The sequence below is a fragment of the Anomaloglossus baeobatrachus genome, chromosome 7 (assembly GCF_048569485.1).
Source record: "Anomaloglossus baeobatrachus isolate aAnoBae1 chromosome 7, aAnoBae1.hap1, whole genome shotgun sequence".
NCBI classification, from domain to species: domain Eukaryota; kingdom Metazoa; phylum Chordata; class Amphibia; order Anura; family Aromobatidae; genus Anomaloglossus; species Anomaloglossus baeobatrachus.
In genome coordinates this window covers 109,389,031-109,405,221 of record NC_134359.1, presented here as the reverse complement: position 1 = coordinate 109,405,221, position 16,191 = coordinate 109,389,031, and the positions used below count along the sequence as shown (strand labels likewise).

General features: G+C 41.4%; 1 protein-coding gene across 1 annotated transcript in view; it reads right to left on the bottom strand.

Moving 5' to 3' along the window:
* The window catches only part of LOC142245158 (voltage-gated delayed rectifier potassium channel KCNH8-like), a 771,887-nt gene that overhangs the window by 463,771 nt on the left and 291,925 nt on the right, over positions 1–16,191 (bottom strand). Inside the window, exon 2 of the mRNA XM_075317583.1 lies at positions 1,592–1,825. Within this exon, the coding sequence (XP_075173698.1) occupies positions 1,592–1,825 (234 nt within the window). The remainder of the gene's footprint in view (positions 1–1,591; positions 1,826–16,191) is intronic.

The window sequence follows — 16,191 nt, the reverse complement described above, 5'->3', positions numbered from 1 at the left end:
TGTTGTGAAATCTGTAGACACATCCACTTTAAAGGAAGCCTGTCTTGTGAGTCACGCAGCTTGAACCAATAGGCTGCATGAATTAGAGCCCGATTCCTCATTATAAACATCTATGCTGCAATATTTTAGAGAAAACATAGCGTAAATTGGACCAGAGATACGGTGATTAAGGCTAGTCAAAGGAGTTGATCCTCTCTGTTTTTTCCTCCATGACACGTCTTAATTGACAGGTCCCCCTCTATACCTCACAGCCTGAGATCTGTTAGTTAAGCAGAGACTAGAAGTCCTGCCTCCATGACTAGTCTTCTTTGTCTCCTTGTCCTTAGCCTGGGTCCTTGTAATAACAGAACCGGTCTCTGATGTATGCTACCTGTAGTTTGGGCATCATATTTCAAGTGGCAGGTTGTGAACATTAAAAGGAACCTGTCACCAGGTTGGTCCCTTATAATCTGCAGCCACCACTAGTAAACCCTTGTATACAGCATTCTAGAATACTGTATATTAGAGCCCAGGCCGCTCTATATAACGTAAAAACAGCTTTCATTATACTCACCAAACCGGTCAGGTCCGATGGGCATTGCTGGTCTCAGGTCCGGCGCCACCTCTATCCTCTGCAGTTGCTGTCCCCCTTGCCAGCTCCGTGTAGATGACGTTTCCTACGTCATCCACACAGTGTCCTCCATTGTGCTCCTGTACATGCGCACTTCTCTCTGCTCTGCTGGGGGCAGACCAGAGTATTGTAGTGCGCGTGCGCTGGTGATCTTCGACCTTTCCCCACGCCTATACATTACAGTATTATGCTCTGCCCACAGCAGGGCAAAGAGAAGTGCGCATGCGCAGGAGCAAAATAGAGGCCTCTGTGTGGATGATGTAGGACATGTCATCTACACAGAGCTGGGAAGGAGGACGATGATGGACGGAAGATAGGAGGCTCTGGACTGAGACCAGTGATGCCCATCGGATTGGACCTCCCCACAGGTGAGTATAATAAAAAGATCTTTTATATATACAGCGCAGCCTGGGCTCTTATATACAGGATCCTAGAATGCAGTATATAAGAGCTCACTGGTAGTGTCTGTAGCTTATATGGGACAAATCTGGTGACAGGTTCCCTTTAAGGTATCTAATTACTGAATGACAGAAAGTCGTGGCCAACAAGCAGAATGGCCAACTATGAAGAATAGGTATTATGCTAGGTAACGACTGTCTGAAATGGAAACACATTAAAATAAAGTAAGCCGGTACATCCCCGATGGATTCTGGCTGTTAATTATTAATCCATTCATTTATTTTCAGTCCCTTTCAGTAGCCTTATTGGTGTATATATTAAGATATATTGCAATATTTTCTTACACCTAGAACATTATAGGGACATACAAACTGTTTTTTCCTATTGTATCATGGAGTAGGCTCATCAATAACATTAGTCTTACTGACCTTTGGCTAATTAACTATTTTATCTTAAAACAATACAGTGAAATAAAATATTGTGTATGTGAAATACACCTTCCAAGCCCATGGATAAAGGTAGGTACGCCTGCAGACACACCGGTACAGATCTTCTCGATGGGAGAAGCAAGTCATTACTCACCAGTCTTCCGATAGAGAATGATTTCGGTCTTGAACTCCCTTTTCTCGTCCAGAGCTTTCTGAATCTGAACCTTTAGTTGCTCGCTGGTTTCTTGGCCATAGAGAAACTTACAGGCACAGCTCTTCTGCATCACTTCAGCCCGGGCAAATCCAGTCAAGTCACAGAACCCATCGGAGCAATAGACTATGGGGAACAAGTTCAGCACCTGAGCGTTCCCCAAGACAAAATTGCTGTCTGAAAAAAAGACAAGAAAATCGTGATCAGTCATTTTCCAGTTTACATGTTTTATAAGGGGAGAACTTTTCGCCTTGCGGAGACTGACAAACCAATCTGGCTGTCATTGGTGAGGAGACTTATAGCTGCAATGCTCCTCTGGGATATTTTCAAATTGTCTCTTCAGGGAGGAAGGAGACAAACTCTAGTGCCACCTATTGGAAGTAGCAATCCTAAAAGTCCTAAGTGTCTCTTTAACAAGTCTTTTCATCCGAAAACACTGTGTCTGCAAATTGAGGTTCTGATCGGGCATCAATCCTAGGTCATATGAAAAAAGCTATGTCTCCTCATCACTGACTGACAAACCAGTCTGGCTGTCAGTGGTGAGGAGTCTTATAGCTGCAATGCTCCCCTGGGAAATATTCAAATTGTCTCTTCATGGAGGAAGGACACAAACTCTAGCGTCACCAATTGGAAGTAGCAATCCTCAACGTCAAAAGTAACTCTTGAACAAGCCTTTTAATATGACCTAGGATTGCTACTTCCAATAGGTGGCGCTAGAGTTTGTCTCCTTCCTCCCTGAAGAGACAATTTGAATATTTCCCAGAGGAGCATTGCAGCTATAAGACTCCTCACCACTGACAGCCAGATTGGTTTGTCAGTCTCCGCAAGGAGAAATGTTTTCCCCTTAGAACCCAGCCAAACAGCCAAATCAGATCTCATACTTTGCACTGACGAGGGACAATCATCCTGAAACACAGTGTCTGCAAATTGAGCTTCTGATCTAGCATAAATCCAAGGTCATATGACAAAGCTCGTTAAAGAGCCACTTTTGACTTTTAGGATTGCTACCTCCAATAGGTGGCGCTAGAGTTTGTCTCCTTCCTCTCTGATGAGATAATTTGAATAGATGTTTTATAATTATTCACTGCAAATATCTAAAAAACTGATCAGAACAATAATCAGCAAGTATCAGATTATCATTGTTTTAATCCATTTTCTACTCATTATTATAACCTTCTTACAACAGGCAACATATGACAATGACAAGTAAGGCATCACTGCTAATAATAGAAAATCTCATCCTTTAGATTATTTACCCCCTGATTCTCTACCTACAACTTTTATTTACTAACAATATATGACAAACTAAGTGAACGTGTTATTAAATGGAATCTCTCATCATGTGAGAGCAGCATGATTTAGGGGTAGAGACCCTGATTCCAGTAATGTGTCACTTATGTAGCTGGTTGCTGTAGTTTTGTTAAAATCTCTGTTTTATCTGCTACAGATCTACCAGATCTCTGAACGCTGAGTTCTGAATAGCCTCGCCCACACCACTGATTGGCAGCTTACTGTACACACTGCATATGCAGAAAGCTGATAATCAGTGGTGGGGCAGAGTTACACAGAACTCATGAACATGTAGCACTAAATAGCAGCATCTCCTGATGATAAAACAGTGATTTTATCAAAACTAAAGCAGGTATTCCAATAAGTGAGAGTTGCTGGTATCTGTTTCCAAATGATGCTGCTCTCAGATTTAGTGGATTTGGTGACACATTCTCTTTAAATCAATGTACAGTTGTCATGTCATAGCAACGTGACCCTCTCACTGCTCCTTCTAATCCAATTTTGATTCTCTTACTGTTCTTTTTTTTCATTTTCTGTTTTCATTAAGGGTTATGCACCACAGCTCTTCTGTAATACTACAAACACACATTGATTGTATCTCCAGAAGTGAATGGTAAAGGTTGGGTTGGGGCTTATTAACCATATTCATTTTTGCATTTTTTATTTCTGTATTGGTATTGTGGTTTATTATTCCTTATGTTTGCAATGTTTTTACCTTATTGAAAATCAAGTATGCGATAAATAATTTATATATATATATATATATATGTATATATATATATATATATATATATATAAAAAAAACAAGTTTACTGTATGTACAATGTACACATATTCGAACATCTTTATACAGCTTCTATCTAAGCTTTGCAAAGTTTCATCTCTACATGTCTTCATGCTCACCTACATCTGTCCCCTATTTCTAGGTAAGCTACTAAATGTATCAGGAGCAGACACAGACAGAAGAGGGTCCCTGTGAAAGAACAGTACATGGGCCATTTGCAGTCCACTAGCTTTTTGTAATACATAATACCACTGTCACACTAGGTATGGGGAAGTACCAAGCAAGCAACGAAAGGGAAGGTGATCCCTGTGTCTAGGGAAGGGGGCGATGGTGACCAAATCTACCGCTGGTCTCTGGGGTCTCTCACCACCTTAGATAGGTTCCGCACCTATGCGCCGAGCCAGACACCTGACCCTTGGTATTCCTAGTGCTGGACCCTAAATATGGAACGGGTGGGATGAGCTCTTCGTCAACATCACTAAATGCTAAAGGAAGACACAAGGAGGACACACGGGGGGGAAATGCATGAACTACTTATCCACAGATGACTCAGGCAGACGTTCAACAAAGTTGCAGCAATCATACCACAGATGAGTACAAGCCACCTGCTTGCAACCAGTACTGAATGAACTGAATATCACAAGCACAAGTCAAGAGAAGATAGGAGTATTTAAGCACAAGGGGAATACTAATAATCAGCAGCTAGACATATGTTTATCTCCTCAGGGTCCTAAAGGGGAACCAATGAAAATCCAGCAGGAAAGTTACCTAGTACAATGAATTATAACAACAGGAACAACAGAACGTCAGGGAGCATTTTGTGCACCCAAACGCTATGACCTTCTATTGCCTGAAACCACATGACTGCCTTTCACTCGTGACACACACGAGACAACCACCACCTTTGGAGGCAGAAGTGGCCCCTTACCTCTCGGGCCCCTGTGTGGCTTCCTGGGTTGCACCAATGCTATGTCCGCCCTTGTAATGTATTTTAGTAAGAATAGGGGGAACAGCTAGAAGATAATATTACTGGAGAACCAGACTGCACAGGGTTTATTTTGTAGTCTGTTACCATGGATACACACGGGTTTGGTAATGAGATATATAAACATATAATAGCATAATACTTTAAATCAGGATTCTTTTTTTTCTTCTGATAAATTGGAACAATAAAACGGTTCATTCCACAAGGTTTCCCCCCACTTTTATTCCCCTTCACCAGGACAGATTAAGGCTGTTTTATTATTTCTTTCTAGCTTATTCACTTTCTTAAGGTCATCAATACAGCTTTTGCAGGAACATTGCCATTTTCTTTAGTAGTTTCCAAAATAATTAGATTCTATGCATTTGCTTTATGATAATTCCTCCCCTCTGGTTGATAATGTGTTTTTGCTGGCAAACATTTGTAATGTTTTTCTTGTCTATTACTATATTGCATTTTGAAAAAAACAACTAAAATGCTTTTCAATTATTCAACTATTGAAACCTAAAATGTAATTGCCTACTTGGACATACGCCATTATATATTTAGGCTGTAGAGTAGTAATAATCATTATTATCGGCTTAAAACGTGCTTCTATCTCGCATATCTACTGCGCTTTTCATAGAAATTGCAGTTTATTTAAACTGTTAAATAAAAGTTAATGTTATATATTTAAGGGCTGATTCATTAAAGTGTTTATTCCAGAATTTTTAAACAACTTAATAAATAACAAAATTTATGCACAACTAGGAAGTTTTGGCATTTTCATGCCAGCCCCCACCAGCTGCGTCAATATAGGCAAAGCCTGGGGAAAACAGGTCATGGCTCTGCCCCAGGCCAAATTCATAAAAAAGTTATGCCACTTTGGAGACATAACTTAGTGCTGAAATGTACTCTGCTTCCTGACTGGAGTATATTTCTGGGGGAGGTGGACAGCACTTGTTAGATACGCCAGATTCATTATGTAGCGTGCACCTCTTACTAAATTTGGCACATCTTACTCTAGTGGCCAATTTATTAGCACACCGCAAATCTTATGGAATCTGGGCCTTTATGTCAACAACTCTAATGCCGGCGTCACACGGTATGATATATCGGGCGATATGTCGTCGGGGTCACGTCGCTAGTGACACACATCCGGCATCGTTTGACATATCGTACCGTGTGACACCTCCGAACGACTGTGAACGAGCAAAAATACTCACCTTATCGTTGCTCGTTGACACGTTGTTCATTTTCAAAATGTCGGTCCTCCTTCTGCGCGCCGGTTGTTCATCGTTCCCCAGGCAGCACACGTCGCTCCGTGTGACACCCCGGGAACAACGAACACAGCTTACCTGCGTCCCGCCGTTAATGCGGAAGGAAGAAGATGGGCGGGATGTTACGTCACGCTCATCTCCGGCCCTCCGCTTCTATTGGCCGGCCGCTGTGTGACATCGCTGTGACGCCGAACGTCCCTCCCCCTTCGGTAAGAGGATGTTCGCCGCCCACAGCGACGTCGCTCAACAGGTAAGTGCGTGTGACGGGGGTTTAACGACTTTGTACACCACGGTCAACTAATTGCCCGTGATGCACAAACGATGGGGGCAGGTACGATCGCTCGTGCGATTGCACGAGAGATCATACCGTGTGACGCTGGCATAAGGGCTCGATTCAGAAACTCTACAAAAAGTTTGCAACTATTGACAGTTCATGTCGCTCAACAGGTAAGTGCGTGTGACGGGGGTTTAACGACTTTGTACGCCACGGGCAACTAATTGCCCGTGATGCACAAACGATGGGGGCAGGTACGATCGCTCGTGCGATTGCACGAGAGATCATACCGTGTGACGCTGGCATAAGGGCTCGATTCAGAAACTCTACAAAAAGTTTGCAACTATTGACAGTTCATGTCGCTCAACAGGTAAGTGCGTGTGACGGGGGTTTAACGACTTTGTACGCCACGGGCAACTAATTGCCCGTGATGCACAAACGATGGGGGCAGGTACGATCGCTTGTGCGATTGCACGATAGATCATACCGTGTGACGCTGGCATAAGGGCTCGATTCAGAAACTCTACAAAAAGTTTGCAACTATTGACAGTTCATGCCATTACGAGACAGCTTCACTAAAATGGGAAGGACATGGGTGGGATGGCATACGGATAAGTCCGCCAGTCTAATTTATCAAAATTGATGCCACTTTGGTGGAGTAATTTTAACCAGTAATAGACTCAAGACTAGTGATGGGCAAACTCACAGATATCCGGAATCGGCGGGACTAACTGGACTTAAAATTAAAAAAATCAGCTCTGGAATTGATCCCGGATATCTGGAGGGACACCGAAGCCCATATAAGTCTATGGGGACCATAATCCGGCACATGGGGACCATAATCCGGCACTTAAAAATGGTGGATTACGGCAGACCTGGGTGTTTTGGGGGGTTAATAAAGTGGTAAAAGAGAGTGGTGTTTGTGTTTATTTCTTTTCTCTTACAAATTAGTAATGGGAGGATCTCATAGATGCCTCCCATTACTAATCTAGGGCTTAGTGATAGCTGTGTGCTGTTATTAACCCCTTATTACCCCAACTGCCACCGCAAAAGGGCAATCAGGAAGAGCCAGGTAAAGTTCTGGGAATGTTACATCTAACGGATGCGACAATCCGGGGCTTGCAGGTTGCTGTTTTTAAGCTGGGGGGGGCAATAAGCATGGGTCCCAGCAGCCTGAGAATACCAGCCCCCAGCTGCCAGGCTTTATCATGGCTGGGAATCAAAATGGGTGGGGGTGGGGGGCACGTGCTGTTTTTTAAAATTATTTAATAAATTTAAAAAATTAAAAAAATTAAAAAAAACTGCATGTGGTTCCTCTCATTTTGATAGACAGCCAAGATAAGCGCACGGCTGGGGGCTGCAGCTTGTAGCCGTATGCTTTATCTGTGCTGGGTATCATAATAGGGGGGCCCTATGCCAGTTTGTTGATTTATTTATTTATTTATTATTATACTACAATAGTGACCTGCAGACAGGGTCTATGATTGCAAGCAGTCAGATGCTGTCCCACAGGCTGGGGGCACCTCTGACTGCAACCATTCACAGACACCAGGATGGCCAATGAATTGGGAAGCAGTGAATATGTATGAGGCTAATAAGGGGCCCTGAAAGAAAAGTGAGCGACCCGGAAGTAGTTACAGCTGCGCTGGAAACGCCGTAAGTATAGTGTGCTTGTTTTATTTTCATTTTTCCTTTTTTTTATTTAGTTTCCGACTTCCCGGCCACCGATCGTTAGCTGACGCTCCCTAAGAACTCCAGGCCTAGATCCGGTATTTGGAAACTTTTGAAACCACGCGGATCTGGACTTTTACAGTCCGGATCTGCCCATCACTACTCATGACCTTGACGGGTGTACATTTCTAGGGTCACTGCGCGCCAGTTAAAGCTGATGTGTACAACGAGCCTCGCTAATACAATAGAAGTGAAGGGCACTTTTCACCCTTTTCTTTTTTATCCACTACATGGAAATTGTTGGGAGTGTTCTAACCGTTGTTGAATAGCTAGAACACCCATGCGATTTATAAAAGGTGGAAGAAAAGAGTTGGAAAAAACAGAATCTTTAACGTTTTCTATAGACAAACGCAACTCTTGGAGTTGTAATTGAACCAAAACCCCAAAATGAAAAAATAGATGCAGAGAGCAGTCACATACACTGTCTTTAGGTTAAACAATGGGGATGGGTCCAATACCTGGCACCCCAATCAATCTGTTGGTTGTCACTTCTGCAACCAGACCTGGAACAGCATGGCACCATACACTGTGAAGTTGCTTTTTTTAGATGCTGTAAGTTCAGATCCCATTGAAGTGAATTGAAGCTGAGCTGCAGTACCTCAGAATGGCCACTACATGGTGTATGGAACTGTAATGTTACGCCTTTTTAGGCTATGTGTGCACATTATAAACAACAACAACACTAACAAAAGTATATTTATTCATAAAATTTTAAACAACATTAAAGATAGTGGTAGTAAAGGTATCAGGACTTGACAGAAAAGAGTGGACAATGCCGATAATATATAATGATTTACAATATGTTAGGATAAAAAATATATATCACATAGTAAAAGTGCCAAGTGCATGTGAAAAAATTCCATATCCAGAAATTAATAATTAAGTCAAAGCCACGAGGTAAAGCCCAATGTATATGTACAGTGATTACAGTATCTTAATTTATTATAATTTTTAATAAATAATCAATAAATTATCTCATTGTGCCCAAAGAATTAATATGAATTATAACAATAATACCAAATTTTGGAATATGTTAAAATTGCAAACTATCATTATTGCAAAATCCCAGCATAAAAGAATAAATAATTAAGATATAGATTTAATTTCAGATAAGCTGGGAAGAATAAATATTATCCCAAAATTTAGGCAAAATAGATCCTCAATCCTATGTTGAATTAAATAGTTAAATAGGGCTATTGCACTTGGCCCAGCAAAAGTGCATAGATAGACAAAATAACAGCTCAGTGCACAATATCAAGCATGGTTAGCTGGGGACATAAATAATAAGTAACAGCTCAGTGCACAGTATCAAACATAGTTAATGTGGACATAAAAGTACAATGGACTTGTTAATAACCGCATAAGTGCATAAGAGGACTATTAAGGGAAATGCTGATTGAAGGGATAATAATAATATGAGTATATATGGGCTATAAGTATGAATCTGTCAGGTTCTGCTGCCCCAACGTACGTTTCATGTCAATACTTCTTCAGGGAGTGCAAATTGCAGATTTTTTCTGCATCAAATCTGCACCTTCTGGCAGAAAAACGCACCAGAAAACATATCTGTTTTGGTGTTTTTTGTGCCATCCATTTTTCCTTTTATGAAGTCACTGGGTGGAAAGGCTAAAGACACAGGAAAAAAAATGCACTAAAAATTGACATGCTGCAGAATAGTAGTAAAAAGTAAGCACTTTAGAAGCCTCTTTGACTTTGCTGGCATAGCTGCCATGAAGGAACACATGCAGAATTGGGCCACAATCTGCACCAAATCTGCATCAAAAATGCACTATATGCACAAGGCCTTATACTACCTGCTGACAGCTGATCTGTGGGGGTGCCGGGTGTCAAGTACCCATCGATCTGATATTACTGACCTATTCTAAAATTAGGTCATGAATACATAAGCCTTGAACAACCTTTGTAAAATATAAAAGGAGCGAAGGTTCATTTTGAAAAATGTAAGCTCTTGTTTATAACTAAAAAGATATCAGCAACAGTAAATAAAAATCTCACAAATACTTTCTATATTTGTATTCATGGTGTAAGTAGATACTCGGCCATTTTAAAGATCAGAAGCAAATATGGTTGATAGAAGAAATTTTAAAAGCTTTTTCCTATTGCTTTAGTCAGAAGCAGCACAATGTTAATGCAATTTGAAGTGCAGCCTATTTTAAAGAGGTACAATATTAGATGAATTGTATCTGTAAATTGCTTTGGCGGTGTATAATCCTTTTTGTTCATGGATAAAAGTGCTTGAATGTATTACTGCACACCCTATTATTTGGTATTCAGTGAAGAACATTGTAAATATACAAATAGTTGTTCTCTGTGTTCGGTTACCATCCGAAAATTGCTTTTCTCATATTAAAGCTCATATCATGGGAACTTGAGTTTAAGTATTGAAGTTACAGTTATAAAACTTTAAGGTTGGATGAGGATCAGATGATAGGATAGGATGAGGATTCATTTAGTGGTGAGCTTGTAACCAGGGCTGGTTTTACACAAAGTGGGACCCTGGGCAAAAGATTAAAGTGGGGCCCTATATGCCCACATATGGCATAGGCAACATTTGCATGAGCTGAGTTCAGACCATGAAACAAAATCGTTAAACAAGTGCGAGCGACAATTTTGAAATTGTTCAGTGCTTGTTTCCCGGCCTTTTTACACAAGTTAGCGGAAAATACTGGGGCCAGGACGATCACTAGTAGATCAATCTGTCCCCTATAGTATCATGTTATCAGCAGCACATCTGCAGTCCGCAGCGGGCAAAATGCTGCCGAGAACCATAAACAATCCAATCACCCGGTGAATGAGCAGCATTTTGCTCGATCGTTGGGCGACTGCCGAGTCCGACCTGTTTACATCTATGCACTCTCGTCTTTGTATCTGTGATTTATAAATGGATACAATGTACACACAGTATGTCACACAAACACTATATGTTACACACACATATGTACACATTAGGCACATACACACATATATACATTGAGAATACATACAAACACACACACACACATATCTTTCTACACACATAACTGTCACGCTCCCCGGGTCCCGGCGTCGTTCCTCACTCACCGCTCCGGTCCCCGGGTTCCCTGCCTCCAGCCACACGTCCTCCTCGGCACCACTCCCTGCTCTGGCCTCTGGCACTCGGGCGTCGCGCATGCGCATTAGGGCGCGCGCGCGGTCACTGACCTCCTCTTAAAGGCCCAGCACTCCCTAACAGGATATTGCATCAGTCAGGGTCAGGTATATTAGGAGCTTCCTGTCTGGAGGGCGTCGCCTGTTCTACGAGTTCTGCAAGCTAGGAGTCCAGGTCCCCATGTGCCTTACCTGTGTTAATATTGTCTCTTCCATAGAGCCTGCTCTGCCTCCGTAACCGGCTCCTGAATCCGGGATTGCCAAGAGGTCCTCCGGTGTCCGTCAGCGGGGAATCCCACCACCGTTACGTCTGCCTGTGCCCATCTGTGGTCCCCGGCTTCACCCGGCTGCCTCCCCGTCACATCCAGCTAACCCGGATCCCGCCTGAGCTTCCTAACTGGCACCCGTACCGGACTCCTGTAATTGTCTCCAAGAACTCTGTGGCTCCAAAGACTCCATTCTACCCGTTCCCTGAGGGACGCTATCCCGGCTAGTACTCCGGCTACCGTGTACCTAGGCCCTCTGGTGGGGTGACTGGACAGTCCCCGTATAGGGGTTAGCTCCAGGTTGCCTCACTGGGGGAGTCCGGTACACGGCCCAGAGGATCCACCATCACCCGGACCTAACAATAGCACACACACACATATACACCAAGCACATACACACATATGTATACACACAGCACATTAAGCACATACACACATACGTACACTGAGCACACATACAAACACACACATATGTATATACACACATAGCCCACACACATGAATACACCAAGCACATATACACATATGTATATACACACATACTGTAGCACACACATGTATACACTAAGCACATACACATGTATGTATACAGACAGCACATTAAGCACATACAAACACACACATATGTGTATGCACAAATAGCACACACACACACACACACACACACACACGTATACACCAAGCACATACACACATGTGTATACACTAAGCACAAAAAAAAATCAGAAGTTTGTAATAAATACATTTTAGGAGTTATGTTGCTTTTTTTCCAAACCTGTAATGTTTTCATTTTTTGGTTGACGTAGCTGTGTCATGGCTTATTTTACTGTGTTGGGATATATATTATGATTTGACTGCTTGTTGCAGCATTTTTTGTGGAATTGCAATAACCCACCCAAAATTAATTTTGTCGTTCTTTAATTTTTTTTTTACAGTGTTTACCAACCTAGTTAATTATTTTTATATTTTCATACATCGGATGACTTTTCTGAGCGTAGCAATACCACAAAGGACTTTATAGTAGTAAAACCTGGTGACAGATTCCCTTTAAAATCCAAATAGCTCATTTTTGGCAGCCGGTTCCCTTGAAGCCACTGTATTTTTGACCTCTGAATTGACAATAAAGACAAATACCTTTATTCTAACTGCTTTAATTAACGATATAGCCTTCTGAGTAGATTGTGCATCAGCATCTAGTGTTGTTTACTACTTTCAGCATTTTTTTCGTTATTCTGGGCATGGATTTTGGAGGAGGTTTACAGACTCTGTGATATATATCTAGTCTACAAAATGTTTTTTCCCCACTGGATGAAATATGTTTTAATAAGCTGGCTACAAGAGGCATTCCCAGAGTGTTGACCAGTTTATTGATGTCCTTGCTTAGATGGGACACAGTGACCTGCTGTGGAACACACATTTAGCATAGAATCTCTAATCTTCGCGCACTAATGAGATGATATGGTTGGGAGCAATTTCCAGATGTCACCGTGACCAAATGAAGCTCAGTACATAATATATGACCATGCTGAAAATGTAGAACTCTGTACAGGAGCCTCCATGGCAAAGGTACACCGTACACTACCAAATGCAACTATAGGATACTTTATGTGACTATACCAGTAATACCTTAACTATTCATACAAAATTTAGTTACATTTCAAATTATTATACAATCATGGATTTTGGAAATATGTTGGTGCATTAATGTCCCATGACTGACAGTGGTTCATAGTTATTACAAGGTGACATCAGCGCTCAGCACATAACCATCATGCCGGTAGAACGGCTGTAAGCAAAGTCTAGTACAACCGATGAGCATCATGGCAAAATTAAAGGGGAAGAAGATAAATATTGTTCATTTATTTTCTTATGTAACGTTGGATGATGACTTTAATTTTCTTTTTAGGTTGGATAAATCTTTAACAGTAAGATCTCTACGTCCAGTGCCTTAATATGTGAAGTATGAGTAAAATGTATGCATTATTTCCATGCTTAAAATGAAATAGACACAAAATATAATGGAGACAATAGGGGAAATGTATTAACGAGAGCATGTCATCACAATTTAATATGTTAAAGCGCATCAATCACTAGGATTTTCCTATATAACCTAAAGCCAGTGCTATACTGGCGCTATCAGTCTGATTCTAAACATATCTTCAGTTGTCAGCTATGATGTATAGGTTTTGAAACACAAGCAAGTAAAGTTTGTAAAATGAGCAGCTTTTTGAATGACAGCAGCTGCCGATCAGCTGATAGCTGGGATAGGTATTCATAGTGATTCCCGCCCCCTGCTTGTCCATCCTCCCCGTTATTTATGCTAATTCTATTATAGAATTGTTTTACTAAGTGACTAGAAGGACCTGTGCTGATGTCATACCATGTGACCAAAAAGGGCAGGGCCTCAGCCAACATAGCTGATTACCAGGAAGCAATATTATTTTTCTGTTGGATGAGTCCCATCCCCTTATGGTCATATGGATATGACATCAGCACAGGTCCTTCTAGTCACTTACTAAAAGGATTCTATAATAGGATTAGCATAAATAACAGGGAGGATGGACAGGCAGGGTGGCAGGAATCACTATGAAAACTCACACCAGCTATCAGCTTATTGACAGCTGCTGTCATTCAAAAAGCTGATCATTTTACAAACTTTACTTGCTTGTGTTTCAAAACCTATACATCCGAGCTGACTACTAAAGGTATGTATAGAATCCACCTGATAGTGGCAGTATAGCACTGGCTTTAGGTTATATAGGAAAATCCTGGTGATTGGTGCACTTTAAAGTAAAGGTAAGGTCATAATGGCCCTGTTATATGGATTTATTAGATACCTGTAGTGATAAAATCTGTTGCCTGTTTCTTGTTTAATTTTTGATTTTGGTGCAATATCCTTTTTATTCATGGAACGAACAGGACTGGGGGTAGGGTCTTCAGCTCTGCTGCATTTGTACTAGCCTTTTTTTTTAATTTGACACTAGCATTGCCTACAGAAATGGCGGCGCATGCGCGGACTGACATTCAATGGTCTTCAGCAAAATGGCAACGTGGGTGGCGCAAGTACAGATTTCGACCTTGACTCAAAGACAAGATGAGAATTCAATCTGTACATATGCCACCACCAGTGCCATTTTGCTGAAGACCATGTCAGTCTGTGCATGTGCCGTGGCTTCCTTGCTTTAAGAAATTTATGGACAACTATAATGTGATTTCTTTGCCTGTGTGGATTGGATGGGCTGTTACCAACATCTGTAAAAATATCATACCAATAGCACCTTTATAAATATATTTACTTAGAAAATTGGTGAAGTTTTCAATACTTATTTCACCCACTCTATCTGCATGTGAATCTGATTCATTCATCAAAAGGAAAGTTATTGTTAATTTTAACCCTTTATGTTCTTAGAAGAGGTTTCAGTGTCTGCTGGATTTTGTTTGGCAACTGAAAAATTCCACAATCATTAATGTTATTTAGAGAATCACATTTTAACATCTAAACTATGGAGCATATTTTGTATAAAGGGGGCTTTACACTCAACGACATCGCTAACGAGATGTCGTTGGGGTCACGGAATTTGTGACGCACATCCGGCCTTGTTAGCGACGTTGTTGTGTGTGACACGTACGAGCGAAAGCTAACGATATAAAATACTCACCAAATCGTTGATCGTTGTCACGTTGTCCATTTCCCAAATGTTGTTGCTGCTTTTGGACGCAGGTTGTTCGTCGTTCCTGAGGCAGCACATCTTGCTACGTGTGACACCCCAGGAATGACAAACAGCACCGTACCTGTGTCCTCCAGCAACGAGGTCGGCGTGTCTTTCATGCGGCTGCTCTCTGTCTCTCCGCTTCTATTGGACGCCTGCCGCGTGATGTCGCTGTGACGCCCTGCACGAACCGCCCCCTTAGAAAAGAGGCTGTTCGCCGGCCACAGCGATGTCGCTGGCAAGGTAGGTCCAGGTGATGGGTACTAGTGATATTGTGCGCCACGGGCAGCGATTTGCCCGTGACTCACAAACGACGTGGGCGGGTGCTTTCACGAGCGACATCGCTAGCTAGTAAAGCAGCCTTTAGGCTGACAAATTCAGAAAGGTGAACAAAAAAACTGTTTGGTCATTAATCCTAAAAATCTTAATGAATGGTTAAACATATATCAATGCAGGAGATTCAGAGGTACATTGAATAAAAAGAGAGCTATGAACAATCAGCATAAAGATTTAATAAGAGATACATAATCAAAATCATGGCATTAAGTATGACAACTGGCTTCACAGGATGACTATAGTTGTTTATCCTAACTTTGCTTTACATGCCCTGAAGCAGCAGCAATGAGGACATCATGGAGCAGAACTGGTTAATGATACTATGAATTCAGACATGGGAGAAGTAGCAAACACTTAGCAGCGGGGTCCGTATCTCTGCCTCCCTCTACAGCTCCTCCTTCATTCTCCATAGACTTTTATGGGCAGCCACTGTAACCTAATCACTCAGTAAAGGTGTTATTCTGTCTTCATTTTTGGTGGATAGTTTGGTAAGTGAAAAACATGTTTTTTTCCTTTTTCCTTTTTTACTTCTTTTATTGATTTATGGTAACAAGAACTGAAAGAACATTTATATTGATATCATACGAAGTTAAGTAAGCCAGTGAGCTGATAAGCACTGTTTGAAGAGTACTTTATATTCCCTGGTGGACCGATAAGCTCATGATTTTTGGTATTCAAAACCATGTTGCATTTAATATATTTATGTACATTTATATTTTACTCACTCAAGTTTTTAAGGTAGTCTATTCCTCGTGTTATGCCAT